The sequence below is a fragment of the Nycticebus coucang genome, chromosome 7 (assembly GCF_027406575.1).
Source record: "Nycticebus coucang isolate mNycCou1 chromosome 7, mNycCou1.pri, whole genome shotgun sequence".
Classification (NCBI taxonomy): domain Eukaryota; kingdom Metazoa; phylum Chordata; class Mammalia; order Primates; family Lorisidae; genus Nycticebus; species Nycticebus coucang.
The window spans coordinates 9157254-9180526 of record NC_069786.1 but is presented as its reverse complement, the minus strand read 5'-3'; the positions used below and the strand labels follow the sequence as shown (position 1 = coordinate 9180526).

At 38.1% G+C, this 23273-nt stretch overlaps 1 protein-coding gene across 2 annotated transcripts in view; it reads right to left on the bottom strand.

The window, feature by feature from the left end:
- The window catches only part of IWS1 (interacts with SUPT6H, CTD assembly factor 1), a 44365-nt gene that overhangs the window by 6378 nt on the left and 14714 nt on the right, over positions 1 to 23273 (bottom strand). For both annotated transcript variants that reach the window (XM_053597141.1, XM_053597140.1), the window contains exons 3-12: positions 18813 to 19962; positions 17517 to 17709; positions 16763 to 16820; positions 10830 to 10927; positions 9587 to 9737; positions 7789 to 7871; positions 6188 to 6317; positions 5211 to 5328; positions 2681 to 2792; positions 2052 to 2108 (exon numbers count right to left, since the gene is read on the bottom strand). In XM_053597141.1, the coding sequence (XP_053453116.1) occupies positions 2052 to 2108; positions 2681 to 2792; positions 5211 to 5328; positions 6188 to 6317; positions 7789 to 7871; positions 9587 to 9737; positions 10830 to 10927; positions 16763 to 16820; positions 17517 to 17709; positions 18813 to 19962 (2150 nt within the window). The remainder of the gene's footprint in view (positions 1 to 2051; positions 2109 to 2680; positions 2793 to 5210; positions 5329 to 6187; positions 6318 to 7788; positions 7872 to 9586; positions 9738 to 10829; positions 10928 to 16762; positions 16821 to 17516; positions 17710 to 18812; positions 19963 to 23273) is intronic.

Sequence of the window (23273 nt, the reverse complement as noted above, 5' to 3'; positions counted from 1 at the left end):
AACTCATGAGTTCACTTGTGAGGTGAAAAATCAGGCAGTTAAAAATGACCCCCCAAACTCTGAGTCTGCCCATAAAGTACTTTACTTTGTGCATACATTAACTTATACAGTAATTTTTGTCATATTTGTAAAAAACTATCAAAGATAATTATAGCTTCCCAAGTAGTTTTAAGGAATGATATGAAAGCCAGTGTCTCTCCTAACAGTAATAACTTGCAAAACTACAGTACAATACAACAAGATATTGATGTAATACATTGCTTTTATTTATATTTCCCTAGTTTTATTTTCACTCATTTGTATGCCAATTTGAGGGCAACAAGGCTATACTACAGTTGGATTACTTTCAAAAGTAAAGCCTATATCTATAGATGTCTGGGCATTAAACCACTCAACCTTTAGGTTAACTGACTCTAGTGGTGTATGTGTGTACTGAAAGTGGGGAGAGGATAAGGGTAAAAAGTTCTAAAAATCGTTTCTATTCCCTTGTATTGTATTTACCCTGCTTTTAACACAAAGCCTCTACAACTTACTTACATACACATACGTATGCATGAACAGATTCATTGGCCTGCCAAAGAAAATCCCTCATCACTCTTATTCTTCTCCTGAAATCACCCTCTCATCATCAAATTTATTATCAATGAACTATACTTACACTTGCTCCCTCTAGTTCATCCCTCATTCTCCTCTTGCAATCTGGGTGCTGCCCGAGTAACAACTTCCCTGTACCAACTCCTCTACAGCAACCTACCACTGCCCACCTCCAGGGCAGCCTCACTCCCCTCTTTGCTCCCATGCATAGGACCGCAGCTACGACTCACCTCCACTGGCTACTCTGCCTGGTTACACTCCTTTCAAAGTAGTTTAGTTCCTTTTTTTCTTTTTTGAGACAAAGTCTCACTATGTCACCCTTGGTAGAGTGCTGTGGCATCACAGCTCACAGCAACCTCAAACTCTTGGGCTTAAGTGATTCTCTTGCCTCGGCCTCCCAAGTAGCGAGACTACAGGCACCCACCACAATGCCCGGCTTTTTTTTTTTTTTGCTGCAGTTGTCATTGTTGTCTAGCTGGCCCAGGGTGGGCTCGAACCCACCAGCCTTGGTGTACGTGGCTGGTGCCTGTGCTATGGGTGCCGAGCCTATTTGGTTCACTTCTTACTCTGTACTCTCTTGATTCAACACATATTTTCTATGGAGAGAACCATCAATCTATGTCTCTGGCCCAAATATCTCTTTAAGTATCTAGACTATCACACTGGGCATCTACATTTAATTGTCACAAAACAGAATTCACCTATGATGTTAAATCTCTTCCTCAGTCCATCTGAGTCAGTAGTAATAACACTGTCTGAGGACTTAAGTTCCAGTTCGGTTCCTCAACTCCAGCCAAATTCTCTCCACTGAGTCACAAGCTCCAGGCAGCTTTGCCTGTGCAATGCCTCCTCACCATTCTGCTCCCTCATTATCATCTCTGTTTAGCTGGACCACTGCCTTCAGTTCCACTGCCCTCCACCCAATCCCACGCAGCATCATCAGTTGCAGTATTTTAAACCAAATGTGATGGCTTCACATTCAGGCCCCAAAACTTCCTATGGAATCACAAAGACAACAAAAATTCCCCGTCGTGACGTAAAGCCCTTCACTGGACCACATCTTTATTTCCAGCCTTACTGCCTAACCTTTTCAGTCCACAGCTATTTTCAAAATAGGCCTTGCACACTTACCCCACTGCTTTGCCTACTCTCCCTGTGCCTAACATCCCCTCTGCAGACTTACACTTTTTCAGACCATGGAATATTTTTAATTTGCTTTATACTGTCAGAGCTTAGCAAGCAGTCTACCATTTAGCAAGCAGCAACAAAATCTTTACCAAATGAATTCTTCTCTCAATTTTCCTTGTATCCTCAGAGTACCCAATATTCAATAAATTTTAAACTGAAAATTACCCTTACCTATGTAACCATAACATCATTTCATTTACTATTCATTTTAAATAAGCAAACACAGCATTCTATATTATCTAGGAAGAAAAATTCATGTAAAACCTTACTTCTCCTCTCCTGTCAGCACCTTTTCCAGGTCTCTTCGGGGTGTCTGACCACCAGTGCTAGGAAAAAAGTAAACAAGGAGATACCAGGGCTGTTAGAACCTTGTAACTAAGCAACAGAGCAAACTAATATTAAAGTTAGACCCTACTTAGCTCTTATAAGTGGGAACAGGAAAAATAACTTCCAGTAATCTTTAAAAAGTACTACTCATTTTAGTATTCACTTGCATATAACAGATTTCACTAGGGATAAGCCATAACTGCCATATATTTATAACTAATAACTTTGCCCTCCGGGGTACAACTATATCCAGCATATATTGGTACAAAGTGAACCCATTTTTTTTTTTTAAATCCAGGAATTTGGAAATGGGAGGGAGAAAGTTGTTTTCTGCAAGTGGCAAGCAAAATCAGAACTATGAGAGGGAAGGTCATGGCAGATGGAGAGGGCCGCTATCACACACTACCACATTTAAATGAAGAGTATTATGAATACACAGATAATATCAAGCTGAGAGGAAAGAAATCCCTATCATCTTGCAGGTTTCCAAATGATGCTCATTTACCAAAAACCCTCTGATTACTGCCAACAACGGTATTTATTCCACTTACTCATACCTGTTCCCTCATACCTGCTCATTCTTCGTCGTTGAGGCATTTGTTCCAGATCTCTCTGCTCTCTTTCTTCTCTTGTCATTCCTTTGTAGTTTGAGGTAAGACCAAATATAGGCCGGGACCATTCATCTGCAACAAGAAAAAAACAATCGTTTAGTCGACAAAATAGCATCTCCTACCATTCTTTCAAATAATTGCACTGTAGTGTTACGTGATATTCTAAACATTTACTCTTTCCTAACGACTCCATTATTTCAGGATTATTTATATATAAACACAGCATAATACCAGGATCATAACTCTAACTGACTCAGAAAACTTACAGTGAAAATACCAGTAAATCAGTAATCACCACAGAGATTCAAAGAAAGTACCATCTGACCCACTTTGACAGTTATCAATTAGCTGGGTTGACTATTTTCTTTTATTTTAAATTTTTATTTACTTAATTAATTTATTTTATTTTTTACAGAGAAGGGTCTTGCTGCTCTGGGCTGTCTTGAGCTCCAGGGGCTCAAATGATCCTCCTGTCCTGGCCTCTCAAGGTGCTAGGATTACAGACATGAGTCACTGCATTGCATGTAGCAAAAATTACAGTTTAATATGGCAGATGTAGAGTTCGTACTTCATAAAGCAGCTAAGATGACAATGAAATATAATTACTACATGACCACTGTCCAGCAAGTAAAAGTCCAGAGGTACCAACTGAAGTTTTAGTTCTGAAACATAATGTAGCTAAAGGACCTTTACAGATAGAACACAGATGTTGCCACACAAAGAAGAAAACAGACATTGTCAGGGGTCTACAAATCTTTTAAAATCACTCCACTGACCACACCCCTGGATTCAGAATCACTGCTGTAGTAACTCAAGGATACCAATGGGAATATTCTACTTCTTTGAGTCTAGGGCAAAAAAAAAAAAAAGTCACAAGCTGCTAGCTGCTGCACAGAAGAAACAAAAGTTTACCACCTCCTAGGCAATAAACTTTAGATTAGTGACAAGATCTGAGATGATAACACACAATAAATTTTAGACTGTTAACCAGATCTGAGATAATACATCATTAGTTTAATGAAAAAATTTATATTCTAAAAGTTTAAAGATTCAATAGAAAAATAATTACTGTATTCAAATATTGATGTAGTTCCTTTTTCAATCTAGCTTTTAAGCTTTTTTTTTTTTTGAGATAGTCTCACTTTGTCACCCTTGGTAGAGTGCCATGATACCATAGCTCACAGCAACTTCAAACTTTTGGGCTCAGGTGATTCTCTCACCTCAGCCTCTCGAGTAGGCTGGGACTACAGGTGCCTGCCACAATGCCGGGCTATTTTTACAAATGAGTCTCACTCTGGCTCAGGCTGATCTCGAACTCATGAGCTCAGGCAATCCACCTACCTCAGCCTCCCAGAGTGCTAGGATTTCAAGCGTGAGCCACCACGCTGGGCTGAGCTTGAAGTTTAAAAAATTTCTTTCCAGCAAGGGGCACAGGAAAAGATGCAGAGGATAATAAAAACAAATATGGACTTCAGTCTTAAAACTGAATAATTTCATAAACAATATGGCACTTTGTCACACGAATTTCAGTTAAACTCCTCTGGCATAATTAAGAACATGCAAAAAGGTTCTGGAGACCATCATGCAAGTCAACAATAGTGGTAAGTAGCTAGTAGTACTCGAGTACTTACCATGTGCTAGGCACTGTGCTTCATATACATCCTCTCATTGAATCTTTAAAATAACTCAGTGAGTAGGGCGCCGGCCCCATATACCGAGGGTGGCAGGTTCAAACCCAGCCCCTGGCCAAACTGCAACAAAAAAATAGCCGGGCATTGTGGTGGGTGCCTGTATGCCCAGCTACTTGGGAGGCTGAGGCAAGAGAATCACCTAAGCCCAGGAGCTGGAGGTTGCTGTGAGCTGTGATACTACAGCACTCTACCAAGGGTGACAAAGTGAGACTCTGTCTCTAAAAAAATAAATAAATAAAATAAAATAACCCAAAGCACATGACTGCCTCAAGTTTACAGAGCAAAAGACCAAGACTTAGAGCTTAAACCTCAAGCTAAGGATGTGCTGTAGGCAAGTGGTGTATCCATGGTTCAGGAATGACCAAATCCCGGACTGCATTCTACCCTCCTCCTTCCTTCTTTTTTTTTTTTTTAGTGTTTAAAATGCCTACTTATTGATTTCCAGGTTTATAGTTACTCAACTGATCTATTCTTCAGTTTTCTGAGGTATTATACTTTGTAATGATAACTACTGTAATGTTGAAGTTGAAATACAATTACGACTATTTTAACTCACAGCTAGATAACTCATGCTTTTGACTTGCTATTCTGAATACTGGACAGCATACCTAAATATGCTGAAAAGCACTTTAAGTCTAGAAGAAAAGCCTGGTATCTATAAGAAGTTATTTAAACAATTTCTATTCTACTTTCCAGACGTTACCAATATGAACAAATACTGGTAAAAATAGTTTTTATATGTACATGTCTCTCTCTTAGTAGATATAAACACAACAAACAAAAAGTAAAATTTACATACTGATTAATTTCCCTGCCATGTCCTTGTTGGACCTTGATTCCTTGGGGTGTTTATAGAGATACATCACTGCTCGTCCAATCCCACTATGTTTCAGGGTCTCCTGGCTCACACTAGGTAGCTGGGGAACATAAACACATTACATACATATTAATCATTCAGAACCTGGGAGTCTTGCTAATCTATTCTATAGGACTTTCAAGATCTGGTTCATTCACAAAAAAACAAATAAAAGACTCATTTCAGAATCTATAGCATTGAACACAAAGATACTCTGTGTTCATATTAAAAGAGTTCACTATTACCACTAAGTTCAAGTGAAACCTAACAGTGTGAGAAAGTGTGAACTAAGAATACTCAGAGGTTAGCAGTTTAATATAGGAGTCAGCACAGGCCTCAGAATCCAACAGACCTAAGACTGTAGCCAAGCATGACCACCTTCTGACTATGTGACCTTGGACAAGTCATTTACCTTTTTTGAATCTTAATTTCCTCATTTGTAAAATGGAGACTACACACCTACCTTACAGGTTTACTGTGAGGAACACATACACAAAGCATGAAGCACATGCTGGGCACATAGGAATCTCCTCCAGAATGCCTTCAGAAGTTAAGTACTTGCCCAAGCTATCACAGCCATCTAAAGGTAAATCAGCTCAAGATTCAAACGCAAGTTCTTATGACCCTGAATTTGGTGCTCTTTCTACTTTAAGTGCTTTCCCAGACCATGTCTACTACTGTACTATTCTTCTCAAATAAATCAATAGCCAGTGTCTTTCCCTTCAATGCTATAGTCCCATAAAGTTTTGTAAGGTCTTCCCTTTTATGCTCATATCAGTAGATATATCCCCCTTTTCTAACCCGTCTTCTGCCAGGCTATAGCAAGAGAATGTATAAATACATCGTAAACTATAGAGGTTATGACACTATAAACCATGTTAGGTAACTAATAAAGAGCAAACAGATTATCTGTCTCTAACCTCTTGCAGAATCTTCAACAGTTCCTCTCGAATCTTTAATGCTGGCAAACTCCTATCTGGTAGAGGTGAGAGCCATTCTTTGATGGCAGACATCACACCACTGTCAATAAATGTTTCTTTAAGGTCCTGCCTGCAATAGTAATTTAAAAAAAAATAAAGTCAACTCTATGAACCTTACTTCTCCTGTATCTTCTCACTTCTTTTTTTTTTTTGAGACAGAGTCTCACTTTGTCACCCTTGGTAGAATGCCGTGGCGTCACAGCTCACAGCAACCTCCAACTCCTGGGCGTAAGCAATTCTCTTGCCTCAGCCTCCCAAGTAGCTGGGACTTCAGGCGCCCGCCACAACACCCGGCTATTTTTTTGTTGCAGTTGTTTAGCTGGCCCGGACCAGGTTTGAACCCGCCACCTGGATGTACGTGGCTGGTGCTGTAACCACTGTGCTATGGACGCCAAGCCTATTTTCTGACTTCTTACATATTTAGTGATGTTTCCAAAAACTACTTTTAAAAAGTTACTTATATACAGTCAATATTTACTGAATACCTATTCTGGTTTCAGAAGCAATATGAACTTTAGTTCTTTCTTTTTTTTTTTTTTTTTTGATCACAGGCACAGGCTGGGTTGGAACATGCAGTGCATGGGGCTGACGCTCTAACCAATGAGCTATGGGCTCCCAGCCTTTAGTTCTTATTTTCCAGAAATATATGCCTGACAAGGAAGATTTGCTGAAATAAAATTTAGGCGAACTCAAATTACACAAGATAGATTACTGGTGGTATCAGTGGTACAAACGGTAAAGAATGAGCCCTGATCATTACAACTAAAAAGAAAAATAATGTTCAATCTATCAGAATAGTGATTCTCAAACAGTTTCAGGTGGTAGTGAACCTGGAACTGTGCTCTTCTCTGAAGGACACCCAATCTCAATAAAATAATGACATTTGAAACTCCATTTTATGCACTGGAATTGGTCATGTTAGTAGAAAACATGACATTATTATTTACATGAAACCACTGACAGATCATTTGGGCTAATGAAATAGAGGGAGCAATTTTCTAGTTACACATGTCCTAGGCCATGCTGGGCTCATTAATAACATTAATGTGTTTCTTCAGTCATTGAAAGTAGGCTGCATGGTTCAAAGAAAAAAGCAAAGTTGCTCAGAAATACGAGCAAACCAATGAAAAAAATCTGGTAACAAGGGTCTACTAAGAAGGAATCGTTATTTCGGAAGGATCAATGACTGTGATGTTAACAGGGCCACAGACCCCTTGGATAATGTGTGCTGCAAGTAGTCTCCCAAGATTTGCTCTTTTTAATCACAATGGGAAAACAGCAATTTGACCAAACCCAAACTGTCAGTAAAGAACAAAATTAGTAGTTCCAAGTTTTTCTTTCATTCATATTAGTTTACTGTTTGTTCTGTTTGATCAGGCGTCAAGGTTTAATAAAAATTTATTAAGAAGTATATTTAGGAAATTTTATTAATTTTCTGTGAACTGACAGAAAGCTACCATTATTTAATATCCTTAGAACAATAGTCTGCCATCTGAATACCATTCTATTCAAAAGAAAAGCTTTTTCAAGAAAATACTTACTTCTTAAGGTGCATAACCACAGTAGGTAACAAAGTTAATTTTTTCAGTGCAGGCTTTTTTTGATTATTCAACTGTCTGTCTTCCTATTCAGAAAAAAAAGATTAAAAAAAATAGTATTAATTGTTAATAGCAAATCAGAACCACAGCAAATTCAGAACCAGAAAAAAAAATAAAGCAATAGGTTCTCAAAGAAACTACAATTTTTCCTAAAAGAAAGATTAACAAATGGATTTTGGGCAGCGCCTGTGGCTCAAGGAGTAGGGCGCTGGTCCCATATGCCGGAGGTGGCAAGTTCAAACCCTAGCCCCGGCCAAAAAAAAAAAAAAAAAGAAATAACAAATGGATTTTGGACAGAGAACCAATCTATGTATGTGTCTGTGTCAAACTCACAAAACTATTATAATAATTACCTTTAACAACTATACACAGAAAGAAACAATTTTGATTTAAAATACTGACATAACTGTCAAGCTTTTCGTTTTTTTTTTTTCTTTTGAGACAGAGTCTCACTATGCTGCCCTGGGTAGAGTGCTGTCGCGTCACAGCTCACAGCAACCTCAAACTCTTTAGCTTAAGTGATTCTCTTGCCTCAGCCTCCCAAGTAGCTGGGACTACAGGTCCTGCCACAATGCCGGCTGGTTTTTGGTTGCAGCTGTCATCGTTGTTTGGCAGACCCAGGCTGGATTCAAACCCACCAGCTCCAGTGCATGTGGCTGGCGTCCTAGCCTCTGAGATACAGGTGCTGAGCCGTAACTGTCAAGTTTTCAAAGAGTTCATTCAAGGGACAAATTATACCTGGAAAATTTTGGAATAATTTTCTAGATGTGAAGTTTGGTTATTAGTGGAATATATTAATATTATCAAAGAAAATTTTCAGCATTTATTGGGCAGTTTTTCTCTATTTTTGTTATAAAAAATTTCAAATTTTATAAACATAAAATACTGAATGTATCCGTCATGTACATTTCAACAACTAAACCCACATAACCAGTCTTACTTTTTAGCTAGATGTCAAGCTACTTTCCCTCCACCTTTGAATTGCTTTGAGACATACCCCAGACAGATCACTGACTCTATTAATACTTTAAAAGCAAGTATCTCTAAAAGACCAGAACTTGTATTTTAGACATAATACTGGATCAATTTCACAATTTGACAGATTTTTAAAACACAATGAATTAAATACAGTCTCATGATCAGGGTAAGACAATGACACATATGTTTATAACACATTTTTATATATCAAGAAAGTTGTGGCGAACTAACCAACCTGAAAATAAAACCACTGCCCCATAAAACTAGCACAGCCATTCACTTAGAAAGGGCAATTTTACTTAATATTTAGTCTTTTCACTTTGTATGATTAAAAATTAAAATTATTCCCATACTTAAAATTAGTGCCTTAAGGCTTGGCACTTGCAGCTCAACAGGCTAAGGCTCCAGCCACGTACACCAGAACTGGCAGTTTCAAATCCAGCCTGGGCCTGCCAAACAACGACAACTACAACCAAAAAATAGCCAAGTGTTGTGGTGGGCACCTGTAGTCCCAGCTACTTGGGAGGCTGAGGCAAGAGAACTGCTTAAGCCCAAGAGTTTGAGGTTGCTATGAGCTGTGACACCACAGCACTCTACCCAGGATGACAGCTTGAGGCTGTCTCAAGAAAGAAAAAAAAAAAAAAATAGTGCCTTAAATATAATTTAAGTAAGGGTTTAAGCATTAAGAAAAAAAAAAAAAAGGCACCCAACTAATCCAGTGGGGAAAAGAAAAAAAAGTGAACCCAGAAGTGAGCCATCTCACCTCAGCAGCTTCGTTCATCTTCACAATCATGGCACTCACGACGTCATCCGCGTCACTAATAAAGGTGCCCCCGTCGCGGGTGCGTCTGCGCTTGCCACTCATACTCTTTTTCCTCTGCAACATCATCTCAAAATCTGACAGAAAATCCATACTAAAGGAGTAATGCAAAATCAAATAAAATACAAGTTCTCTTTTAAAAACACATTTATTTTTATCACATCAAATTTCCTAATTCTAACTCAATGAACTACTTTCCAGTCCTGCAAGCTCCATTCATGGTAAGTGCCCCACACAAGCATACCATTTTTTCTTTTCTACTGTATTTTTACTGCACATTTTCTATGTTTAGATACACAAACACTACTATTGTGTTACAAATGTCTACAGTATTCTGTACAATATGCTGTACACAGGTTTGCAGCTTAGGAGTAAAGGCTACACCATACAGCCTAGGTGTGTAGTAGACTACACTATCTAGGTTTGTATAAGGACATTCTATGACCTTTTCACAACGACAAAGCGGCCTAATAATACATTTCTCAGAGTGTATCCCTGTCAGTAAGCGACACATGAACATCCTTACCACGTGCTATTAAAAGAAAAGCTGATCCCAGACATTACATCCAACTCATATATTATCCCAACCGTATACATTAATCACTAGTAACCCTAAACTTCTCACACACCATCTTCATACTTGTATCTATTGGCTTGAGAAGGACCATTTTGAGTTCTCATTCAGGGAACTCATTTAGCTTTAGTTGCGCTGCCTTTTTTGGGAATACAACGGTGTCCAAATTATTTGAATGTTTTTGTCTTAATACAGCATGAGTAGAAAAAAAAAATAGAATGCTTTTCAGTGATAAGAAGTGCAACTCTCAAAATATAATGTAACTGAGAGAAATACACACATCTACAGACTCACTATGAGCTTCAAACCTAATGTATGTCTAAAATTAGGTTACTTTTCAGAAGAGTTTACTTGGTAAGCCATAAATTAAGAGTCTGGTACCATATAAATCTAACTCCCCAAATTAAGTCATCTGAGCACAGGGTAAATGAAAGAAAAATAAGTAATTTGCTGACAGCACTGTATACAGAGAAGTACAACAGGGAAAAATGGGAAAAGATTCTCTCCTAAACTTAACCAGGAACCAAATGAAAAGCAAATGGAAGTTCAATAGTCTCTACCTTCGTTTTTTAACTTCTCTTTAGCAAATCCCTTAAAAACAAACAAACTTACTGTTTTCCTCTCTTTATGTTATCATCAGAATCTGAATCTTCTGCTTCCTTTACCTGTGTTTCACCTTTCTCTTCTTCCAAATCTTCTTGGTTAAAACCCTAAATGCAGAGTGAGCCAAAGTTATCATAACATCCTTACAGCCTGTCTTTTGTATAACTGCTCTTAAATTTTTGCATTTGTAAAGTAATACAACCACAAAGAACAAAAATTAAATAGGTATCAAAAGGTGTATGTACCAAAAATTCCCTCCCTAGCTACCAGTGCTTCTAATTTTCTTACAAATCCTTTCAGAAACAGTTTTTTTGTTTATTTGGGGTTTTTTTTGCAGTTTTTGGTGAGGCCCAGGTTTGAACCGGCTATCTCCAGTATATGGGGCTGGCGCCTTACTCCTTTGAGCCACAGGCACCACCCGAAACAGTTTACTTTTATACAAGCACTTCTTCACATATATATTTAGCATCCCTCTTATTATACAAATGGCAGCATATTATTCATAGTGGGTATGGGATACTGCTCTACACATTAAAGTTTAACAGAATCTTAAACTTAAGTCAATCCATGTCATCATTAAGTATTATTCCTTTTAAGATTTTGACTATTTTACCATGTGGCTGTAATCATAATTTGTTTACATATTTCCCTAATGACATTTAATTTTGTGTATTTGAATTTTGAAAAATATTTGCCAAATTGACTTCTGCAGAGTTTATATCAATCATTTCTTCTTTGAGCAAAGTATGAATGTACCTCTTTCTCCAACTTCTCACTACTACAGGTTATCAAGCATTGCTATCGGCCTATCACTAGACCCCAACACAAAAGGCATCCCAGGGTAGTTTTTTCACATTCTCTTATTGTGAGTTAAGGTCAGGCATTTTTTCATGTTCATGAAGCCATTTGTTCAATTCTGTTTCTGTGAATGCTCAATATTTAATCCTCATTTTTTTGTCTTTTGTTTTTTGTTTTTTTTTTGTAGAGACAGAGTCTCACTGTACCACCCTTGGGTAGAGTGCCGTGGCATCACACGGCTCACAGCAACCTCTAACTCTTGGGCTTACGCGATTCTCTTGCCTCAGCCTCCCGAGCAGCTGGGACTACAGGTGCCCGCCACAACGCCCGGCTATTTTTTTGTTGCAGTTTGGCAGGGGCTGGGTTTGAACCCGCCACCCTCGGCATATGGGGCCGGTGCCCTACTCATTGAGCCACAGGTGCTGCCCTGTTTTTTTTTTTTTTTTTTGAGACAGTCTTACTATGTTGCCCTCGGTAGAGTGCCATGATGTCACAGCTCATGAGCAACCTCAAACTCTTGGGCTTAAGCAATTCTCTTGCCTCAGCCTCCCAAGTAGCTGGAACTACAGGCATCCACCACCAACGCCCAGCTATTTTTTTTTTGTCATTGTTGTTTAGCAGGCCCTGGCAAGGTTCGAACCCACCAGTCCCACTGCATGCAGCTGGTGCCCTACGCTGAGCTACGGACACCAAGCCAATGTTCATATTTTTGGTTGGACTGTTCACCTTTTTCCTATTAGTGTGTAAAATGTCCTTAAAAATTAGGAATAACCCTCTGGGGGCAGTGCCTGTGGCTCAAAGGAGTAGGGAACTGGCCCCATATACCAGAGGTGGTAGGTTCAAACCCAGCCCTGGCCAAAAAAAGGAATAACCCTCTGCTAATGACAAGAACTACACAATCCCTAAATCTGTATGGTTTTTTTTTGTTTATGCTAATGTTTGCTAGGCATAATTTTTTATTTTATGTAAATGAAATAACCAGTCTTTTCTTCATAACCTCTAACTCCCGTGTTATACTTAGAGAAGCCTTCCCAATGGTCACCTAGTATAGTGTTTCTTCTCACTCAAGTAAAACTATTAATATTATAAGCTAGTCGGTATTACCTCCCCAAACTAGATAAATATATTTTATTCTTGTAATATGCTGCTTAAGTGAAGATGAGCTTCATGAGGTCCAAAGAGCCTCTGGCAAGACAGTCTCTCAAGTACTTCCTTTATATTTTCCTTAGGTTTACTTATTCAATTTCATTCACTTTCACTTTCTCTTGCTTTAGTAAAAAAAAAAAACATTGATTTCTTTCTTGACCCAAGAACTGATTTGTTAGGCTTTAAACTGTTGAGTGGCAAGGGTATTCTGTTTGCTGACTTAGGTATTAATTTTTAGTTTCATTGCATTGCACTCAGGAAAAAAATTATCTATACCTTGTACTTTTTTAAAAACTTGGTCTAGGGTGGCACCTGTGGCTCAGTGAGTAGGGCACTGACCCCATATACTGAGGGTGGCGGGTTTCAACCCAGCCCCAGCCAAACTGCAACAACAAAAAACATAGCCGGGCGTTTGTGGAAGGCACCTGTAGTCCCAGCTATTCGGGAGGCTGAGGCAAGATCACCTAAGCCCAAGAGCTGGAGGTTGTTGTGAGCTGTGATGCTACAGCACTTTAGAGGGCGACAAAGTGAGACTCTGTCTCAAAAAAAAAAAAAAAAACCACTTGGTCTAAAATTTATATGGAAACGCTGGCCATGGTGACTCAAGCTTCTAATTCTAGTATTTTAGGAGGCTGAGGCAGGAGGATCACTTCAGGCCAGGAGTTCAAGACCAGCCTGAGCAATACAGCAGACCTCATCTCTGAAAAAAAGATTTTTAAAGAAGGTTATCCAGGTGGGGTGGCACAGTCCTGTAGTTCCAGCTACTCAGGAAGCTAAGGCAAAAGGATAACTTGAGCCCAGAAGTTGAAGGCTGCAGTGAGCTATGAATGTGCCACTGCACTTCAGGCTGGGCAACAGAACAGACTAGTCTCAAAAACAAAAAGTAGATGGATACACAAAGAACAAGAACAGCCCAGGCAATGTTGAAGAATAACAAGCTCAGAGCACATGAACAACCAACTATAAAGTGTTACGTATTAATGGCACCAAGATAAAGAGACCAAAAGAACAAGAAAGGTAGGGTAGAAATATTAGAATATATACATATAGACACTCAATTTCTGACAAAGATGGCACTAAAAAGTAGTAGAAAAGGATGACTCTTTCAATAAATAGTGCTGGGTTAATTGGATAGTCCAAATGGGAAGAAAAATCTTCACTTTTACTCCATATCACATGCAAAAACCAACTCTAGGTAGGTAACACAACTATGTGAAAGATAAAATATTCCAGCTTCTAGAAGATAATTTGGGAGAGAATATTTTCATGATTTTAGGGATAGGCAAAAATTTCTGAGACAGAATTTAAAAACCTTTCACCATAAAGGAAAAGACTGGTAAATTTAATCTATTAAATATATTAAGAACTTCTGTGCATCAAAAGACTCTCCATTAACAAAGTGAAAAGGAAAACAATTGAATGGAAGGAGATATTTTAAACTTTCAAAATTTGTTATTCGGTGCATACCATTTTAAAACCTTTTACCAATATAAAGTGACCCTTTTTAACTCTAGTTATGTTTTTTACCTTGAAGTCTGCCTCTTTGATAACCAGTTTTCATCCGGTTAGAGTTCACAAAGAGTATCTTTTCCTAACATTTTATTTTCAACTTTTATCTTGTTTCTGATGAATCTTAAAATCAGCATACAGCTGATTTATAAAATCCAGTCTGAGCTCTTTTGTCCTTTAACTGGAGCATTTAGTACATTTATAGTTAATGTAATCTGATAGTATCAAAATTTAAATCTGCTATTTTACTATATACTAGTTCCGGTGTCCCCTGTTACATAGTCCTTTTGGTCTTTTCTTGCATCCTTTGGGACTGATTAGCTTTAATTATTCCATTTTCCCTCTGCATTAGTTTGGAAGTTACACATTTTTTATAGTCTTTTTAGTGGCCACTTACACACCTTAGCAAAGTCTGCCAATATACACCTTCACACATTTGCAAAGACCTGTGAGCACTTCAATTCCATGTGTACTTCCATTTTTTTACTGTTATCACGCATTTTAATTTTATGTAATTCTAAACCACATTACTTTTTGTTTTATATAGTTAATACTCATTTAGGCCTATACACATTGTTGCTCTTTTTTCCTTCCTACATTTCTACCTTTTACTTTATTTTCTTTTTGCATTTCTCTATTTCTTTCACTTGGTGCACTATTAATTCCCTCGTCTTTTCATCTTCACGCCTAACAAGTATTTTTGCTGAACATAAAATAACTCTAAGTTTGCAGTTACTGGACTCTATTATTTCTGTTGAGGAGTCAACTATTAGTCTGCCAATTTTTCCTGTGGCTGCTTTTAAGACTTCCTTATTTTCTTTGATGTCCTGCAGTTTTCTTAAAGTACTTAGGTAAAGATTTCTTTTTATTTATCCTCCTGGCAATTTGTAGGACTTCTAGAATTTATAGGCTTATTTATTATTTCTTCAAATATTGTTCTGTTATATATATAATTTCCCCTCAATTATGCATTTTTCTTAAACCTTTCCATGTACAGTCTACATTTTTTTTTTAAATTTTCCATAATATTGTATCTCAGTGCTTCAATCTAAATATTTTCTCCTATCTTCCAGCCTGTTGTTAAACTCATCAATGAGCTTTTTTTTTTTTAAGCAACAGGATAGTTTATTGACAGGGAGAAAGATTGACAAGCATGAGAAACAAAAGAGAGTGAACGGAAGAAGGGAACAGAACCTCGGGCAGTAGAGGAGGGAATCCAAGAGGGAAGCCCCCTCATCCTCTGAGTTTTTAATTTCAGTTACTGTATTTTTTATAGTTTTGAAATTTCTACTTGGTTCTTCTCCAAATCTGCATTATCCTTTTAAAAACTGCTTGCTCTGACATTTTAAATATTTTACTTTATTTCCCTGAACACTTTCTAAGGTGATCATTAAAATGCCAATTATTTATCTAGAGTCCTAGGTCTATTTCTATTGTCTGTTACTACTCCTACATTCTATTAATGTTTTCTTTGACTGTGTATCATATTGCATACATGAAAACTAGAATCACTGTCATCAGATTTCTCAGACTAAGGTTCTCTAGTCTATGATTCACAGATGCTAAAATCTAACCAAAGACTATTTTACTTCCAGTTCACTCTTAATCTTAAGGGTACTACTCTCTGTAATCCTAAGTGGGGACACACAGTTTATAAGGTCCCCAATCTCAACAGGCCCTGAACCTGAACTTTTGTTCCCAAGCCTATGAAAAATACAAGCAGCCTCTCAAGCTGACCAGCAAATACTCCAACAAGAAAAGAGTTCTAAATGCTGAGTTACTACCTTTAGGTTTGTCTTCTGGCTTAATAGTTCTTTGCTATCTTGTTGCTCAATAATGAGCACATTTCTAAATATTTTGTCCAGTTTTTCTGTCCTTAGCATAAGGGTTAGTCCAAATGACCTAGACTGCCTCTGTAAGAATCATGACTCTTATTCTTTAGCATTACAAAGTGCCTTTCATGGTCTTTTGATGTGTTCCTCCTACCTTTGAATTCAATTTTGCCTGTTATTTTCCTTTCATACCTTTACATATACCAGCGGTTCTCAACCTGTGGGTTGCAATCCCTCTATAACAATGAAAATACATCACGGCATTAGGAAGGTTGAGAACTAAGAACCACTGGTGTGTACCCTTATATTTCACTTTGTGAATCCCTTTTGAAACTTCTAACTACATCAAAGTTGTTTATTTTTATCTATTGGAATCACCTATTAGGGAACCACTGCCACAGAAACAAACAAAAAGCATAATGAAAAAGTAAATATTTCGGCTTGGCGCCTGTAGCTCAAGCGGCTAGGGGGCCAGCCACATATACCAGAGCTGGCAGGTTCAAATCCAGCCTGGGCCTGCTGAACAGCAACGACAACTACAAGCAAAAAAAACAAAGCCAGGTGAGCTGTGACACCATGGCAGCATTCTACCCAGGGTGACAACTTGTCTCAAAAAAAAAAAAAAAAAATGAGTAAATATTTCCATCTTATACTTACTGTAAACTCTTCTTCCTCTTCATCACCAGATTCTCCAAATATATCTGCAATAAGATTTCTAGAAAAGAAACAAATATAAAAACATTCATTTGAAGAGACAGAATCTCACTCTGCTGCTAGGCTGTAGTGCGGTAGTGTAATTACAGCACCTGTAGCCTTCAACTCCTGAGCTCAAGCCATCCTTCTATCTTAGAGGCTAGGACTATAGGTGTACACCACTAAATGCCCAATGGTGCCCAACCAGGAACCATTTTTTTTTAAATGGGGTATAATTTACTTATAATAAAATATACAAATCTTAAGTTTCCTGCTCAATGAATTATAAAAATGCATACACTCGTGTAACCAGCACCCCAACCAATATAAAAACAATTCCATCTCCCCAGAAAGTTCCCTTATGGCCCCTTCTAGTCAGTCTCCCAACATCAACATCCTAGAGACAACCATCATTCTAGTTTCCATCATCATAAATTAGTCTCATCTATTCTTAAACTTTATGTTAACAGAATCAAGTAATGTGCACTTTGCTTCTTTCTCTTAACTTGTGATTTTTGAGAGTCACCCATGTTGTAGTCTGTAGCAGTAATGCAGAAACAAAAATTCTAAATCCTCAAAGTCATGCAATCAGGCAGTGCGTAGTGTATTTTATCAACATGAACTTTTAATACAAGTTTAAAGAACTTGAGAGACAAACCCCTCTCTACTACCTAATTAAGAACCCTTGGAAAAAAACTCACGTTAGATTGTCACTTACTGTTCCTCATTGCCTGACTCACTATCACTCCCAAATAGATCCTTCTCTTCATTTTTCTTATCAGACAACTCTTCTTTCCCTGCTTCTTCTTCACTATCAGATGCTACCGTCTTCTCTCTTTTGCCCGACTTATCTGATACAGCATCACTGTCAGAGTCATCTGCATCAGAGACAACACGACTCTTCTTTGCAGCTGTTGAAAAAGAAAATTATCACCTGGCTTATTGTACCCTCAATGAATCCCCAACAATAAAAAAAAAAAAGAAAATTATCATTAGTCTTGATTTGTTATGGTTATTAAGTGTAACAGGTGCTTTAAAATAGCAGTACATGTCAATAAATCAAAGGGCCTCCTCACACATGATTTAGAAGATAAAAAACTCATTCAGAACCGTCTTACAAATTATCTGTTATTTTGCTAAATTTGAAATAGTGGCCAAAAGAAGAAGAAAGAAACCAACATGAAAGTGAGCATAAATAGTTACCTTTCCTTTTGGGAAATAAAGAAAATTAAAATTAGACTGATGAGCAAAACCGCCACCCTTTCTATGTTGCCTAGTATTAGAAGAACTAAAAAGGGTTAGGTATTACTTTTTAGGAATATTTCCCATGTTAGCCATTTTGAAATTTCGCATCTACCTTAACAAACTGGCAGTAAGTGTGGTACTCTTTTTCCTTCTCTACTAATAACTGTCAGTTTATATGGGAATATGTCTTTTTCAAAAAAGATGAGTTTCATAAAAAAAGTAATCAAGTAAAAATTACCGTCTGTGAAAATGAGGTCTCAGATAGCAAAGACTCAAATACTCTGTACAGACCTGGAGTCTCTAAATAGAATCCTCCCATTTCCTTGAATTTGGACATTCAACAATGTTGAACAAATAAAGAGAAGCATCTGGGTGGGCTCCCAATCTGGGATGGGATCCAGTGAGGGAGCTATGAGAGACCCACAGCCAACTCTGGTCACAGTCAGGAGTTTTCACGCAAACATACTTCACAGAAACATTTCTCTTTCCAGTTTTAAACAGAAACAAAGTCTTTTATATCCCCACTGATGTTTGGTCTAGCTTATCCCTTTGAGGGAGTCCGAAATTTACAGGTGATGCTACAACTCAAAGGAAATTTAATATTAGCTTAGCCAATGACACCCAGAGGAAATGACTGTCTTCATGATATTTTGGAGTATCAAGTTGAGTGAAGGATTACAGATCTAACCTAACAGGGAAGGACACAATTTTTCAGTTATAAAAGATAATCAGTAAAGCTACTGCTCAACAGCCCCAAATCATGCCTTACATGCTTTCTCTTCATCTTCACTGTCAGAAAGCACAGCAGCTTTTCGCTTTGCTACTTTCTCCTCCTCACCCTCTCTTGCCTCATCTTCATCACTGTCAAGCTTTTGCCTTTTGGGTTGCTCCTCTTCACTGTCAGAACTGTGAAATCTTTTTCTGTCTGTATGACTATCTGAATGAAAGGAGTCAGTCTGCATTTCTGTCTCCTCTGCCCTGTTGTCCCCATCACTGTCATCATCCGACTCTGGCTTCTGTTTGTGTCTGGAGACATCCTCGGTTTCGGAATCACTAGCAGGTTCCTTCTGAGGCTCCTCACTCTCAGACTCACTGACTTGGGGTTTAGGTAGCTCCTCATTTTCAGAATCACTGGCCTGATGCCTTGGGGGATCCTCACTTTCAGAGTCACTGATACGGGGTTTAGGTAGCTCCTCATTTTCAGAATCACTGGCCTGATTCCTTGGGGGATCCTCACTTTCAGAGTCACTAATACGGGGTTTGGGAAGCTCTTCATTTTCTGAGTCACTGGCCTGGTGCCTTGGAGGGTCCTCGCTTTCTGAGTCACTGATACGGGGTTTGGGAAGTTCCTCATTTTCTGAGTCACTGGCCTGGTGCCGTGGGGGTTCCTCACTCTCAGAGTCACTGATGCGAGGTTTCTGAAGCTCTTCACTTTCTGAATCGCTTGTTCGAGGTTTGGAAGGCTCCTCATTTTCTGAGTCACTGGCTTGGTGCCTTGGGGGTTCCTCACTCTCAGAGTCACTGATTTGAGGTTTTAGAGCATCCTCTGTTTCAGAGTCACTGGCAGGACTCTTTTGGAGCTCTTCAGTCTCAGAATCACTGGCAGGATGCTTTCTAATGTCTTCATTTTCTGAGTCACTTGCATGTCCATTAAGAAGTTCCTCATTTTCCGAGTCACTACCAGGTAATTTCCTGGTCTCCTCACTCTCAGAGTCACTCCCATGCTGATTGACATCTTCATTTTCAGAATCACTCGCAGGAGGCTCTGCACGTTCCTCAGACTCAGAGTCACTGTCCTTTTGCCTGTGAGGCTCCTCACTTTCAGAGTCACTGGCATTAAGATTTGAGGGCTCGTCATTCTCTGAGTCTGTCACATGATGTCTCTTGGTGAGGCCATCTTCTCGATCACTAGCTTCATTCTAAAAAATAAAATTGAGAAAAAATTAACAAAGTGCTAAAACATGTTTGACAGTAAGATGATAAAACTTTTCCAACAGTATTTTAAGTCTAGGAATATGTACTCCTGTTCTATATGTATATGGGAATATCTCCCTTCAAAGAAAGCCAATTTGTGAAATGGCTAACATGATTTGGACACCAAATGGAGAAAGATAACAAGCTTTCATTGGTGATCAAAACAAATGTGTAAAGCATAGCCCCAGATAACTACAGGAGATTAATTTTGAAGAGCTACATTTTTTAAAAATAAACTTTCTCATATATAATTCTAGTTCCTAAAAACTTAACTATATTTTTAAAGAAACAAACAAACATGTAACCAAGTTCTTTTTTTTTTTTTTTTTTTGTAGAGACAGAGTCTCACTTTATGGCCCTCGGTAGAGTGCCGTGGCCTCACACAGCTCACAGCAACCTCCAACTCCTGGGCTTAAGCGATTCTCTTGCCTCAGCCTCCCGAGTAGCTGGGACTACAGGCGCCCGCCACAACGCCCGGCTATTTTTTGGTTGCAGTTTGGCCGGGGCTGGGTTTGAACCCGCCACCCTCGGCATATGGGGCCGGCGCCTTACTGACTGAGCCACAGGTGCCGCCCACCAAGTTCTTTTAAAAAGTAACATTCTTGGGTTTTGTAACATTAAAATTCTTTTATGGAAAAGAACCATAGGACTTTATTTTAGTTAAAGAATTAAATAACATACAGGGAACATTATCCCAAGAGAATTTAAACCAACAAAGAAAGGAGGAGCTAACATTTCCTAAGTACTCATTAACAGTCAATACTTGTTAGGGCTCTCGGCTTGTTCATTCACTCCACATGACAATACTTCTCATGGTAAGAAAACACAGGCTTATAATAGTCACAGTCACATATTTAGTAACTCTGGAACAAAACCTTAAGTTTTAGAAAAAACATGATGAATCTACCCACACTAACATATTATATTACCTGAAATTATTATTCTGGAAATAAGCTCCAGGGAACAAAGTTGATGTATGCACATTATAGCCATGTTTTTAAAAATGCAAAGAAAAATATACAAAATTAAATATAGCAAAATATTAACAAGTGTTCTTAGGATGTGAACAATTTTTTACCTACCTGGTATCTTAACTTTCAAGAACAATGATAATATTCTGGTTTAAAAAGTGAAAGTATTTGAGTGTTTCCCCTTAAAAATCTAATTAGCCAAATATTTCTCTTTAGAATGTGAATGAAGCTACATGAACTTATCACAGATTAATTTTCAAGGACCAAAGAGTCTTTAATAATGAATGTGACCACCATCACACTATGAAATACTTAAGTGAAAAGAAAATTCTTGCCTGTAATCCTAGCATTCTGGGAGGCTGAGGTGAGTGAGCTGCTTGAGCTCATGAGTTTGAGACGTGAGTGAGCTGCTTGAGCTCATGAGTTTGAGACAAGCCTGAGCAAAAGCGAGACCCTATCTCTACTAAAAAACAGAAAAAATGAGGCAAGAGGCTTGCTTGAGCCCAAGAGTTGGAGATTGCTGTGAGCTATGATGCCATAGCACTCTACCCAGGTGAAAGCTTGAGGCTCTGTCTCAAAAAAAAAAAGAAAGAAAGAAAAGAAATTGGCTTGGCACCCGTAGCACAGTGGTTATGGCACCAGCCACATACACCAAGGCTGACAGGTTTGAAACCAACCCGGGACAGCTAAAACAACAATGACAACTGCAACAAAAAAATAGCTGGGTATTGTGGTGGGCGCCTGTGGTTCCAGCTACTTGGGAAGCTGAGGCAAGAGAATAGCTTAGGCCTTAGAGTTTGATGTTGCTGTGAGCTGTGACACCAGAGCACTCTACTGAGGGCGACATAGTGAGAGACTCTATGTCAAAAAAAAAAAAAAGAGAATTCTTGTTGTGACAAGATAAACAGCATCAAAGTGTCACATTTTAACTTACCCTAGGCTCACTTAAAGAGACTAAGTATGCTATGTCTACAACTTCAAAGAGTACAAAAAACTATAAAATAAACAAGCCTACAAAGCAAAAGTTTGAGTCTTTTTCATGTTTTATTATTATGACAACACAGAATTTCAAAGAAACAGTAACTACCATACATATGTAGTAAAATATAACACATGAAGGAAACTTTCCAGAATCATAAACTTTTCAAAATTCCCAGTGGTGTTTTTTTAAGAGAGCTCGCACTGGACAATCAGCACAGTACTGTTACTTTCCCTGTCAATCACATATGTTATCACACTGAAACTGTTATTTACCTATTAAATGTAGTGTTAGGACTGGAGGAATAAAATAATCTTGTGATAACAGTAAAATAGTCCACATATTGTTTAAAGTTCACCTTAGCCATATTTCTTAATTTAGAAGAATATAGATGAATAATTTATCTGTGACAGAAGACCTAAGAAGGCAGGCATTTTTTGATGTTTCTTCACTGAAGCATCCTCAGAGAAGAGAAATGTCTCTGTACATACACACATAATAATTATAGGTTGAGCATCCCTAAATCCAAAAATCTGAAATTCAAAATGCCTCAAAATCCAAAATTCTTTGAGCACTAATGTGAATGGAAGATTCCATACACAAGTACCCACAAATTTCATGCCCAAGATTAAAAATAATGTATAAAATTACCTTCCAGCTATGCATATAATAAGGTGTATACAAAACACAAATGAACTTCATGTTTAGACTTGGGTGTCATCTCAAGATAGCTCATCATGTACATGTAAATATTCTGAAATCTAAAACACTGGTGGTTCCAAGAATTTTCTGTAAGGGAGATTCAACCTATATTTGCTGAATACTCGAGTAATAAAGCAGTAAGTCAGAATAATATAAAGTGAGAAATAATTCAACAAGCATTTATTTTATGTCTACTATTATTTGCAAGGTGCTAGAAATCAAGGCTGAATTTTTCTCAGTGCCTGACCTCACATAGCTATTCTCTAATGAGGAGCCACCACAACATACATGACAACACAGTGTGATATGCCCTATTATGATGCTATGCTTGTATTCTGAAAATCTTTAGGAAGTGTGTCTATATGAAATTGAGCTATAAAAGACACACAGACACAGGTATTTCTGCACTTAGTCTGTGGTGAGTTAAGAAGTTAATTAGATTGGGGATGTGTGTCAGAAGCGAGAGGCATACAATTTCAGCAGGGACAAACTAAAGCAGAAGGCAAAGGGAACATCGTAATTGGCTTTAGCAATTAAACTGCAAGCCTAAAAAATCCAAAATACTTTTTTGAGACAGAGTCTCAAGCTATCACCCTGGGTAGAG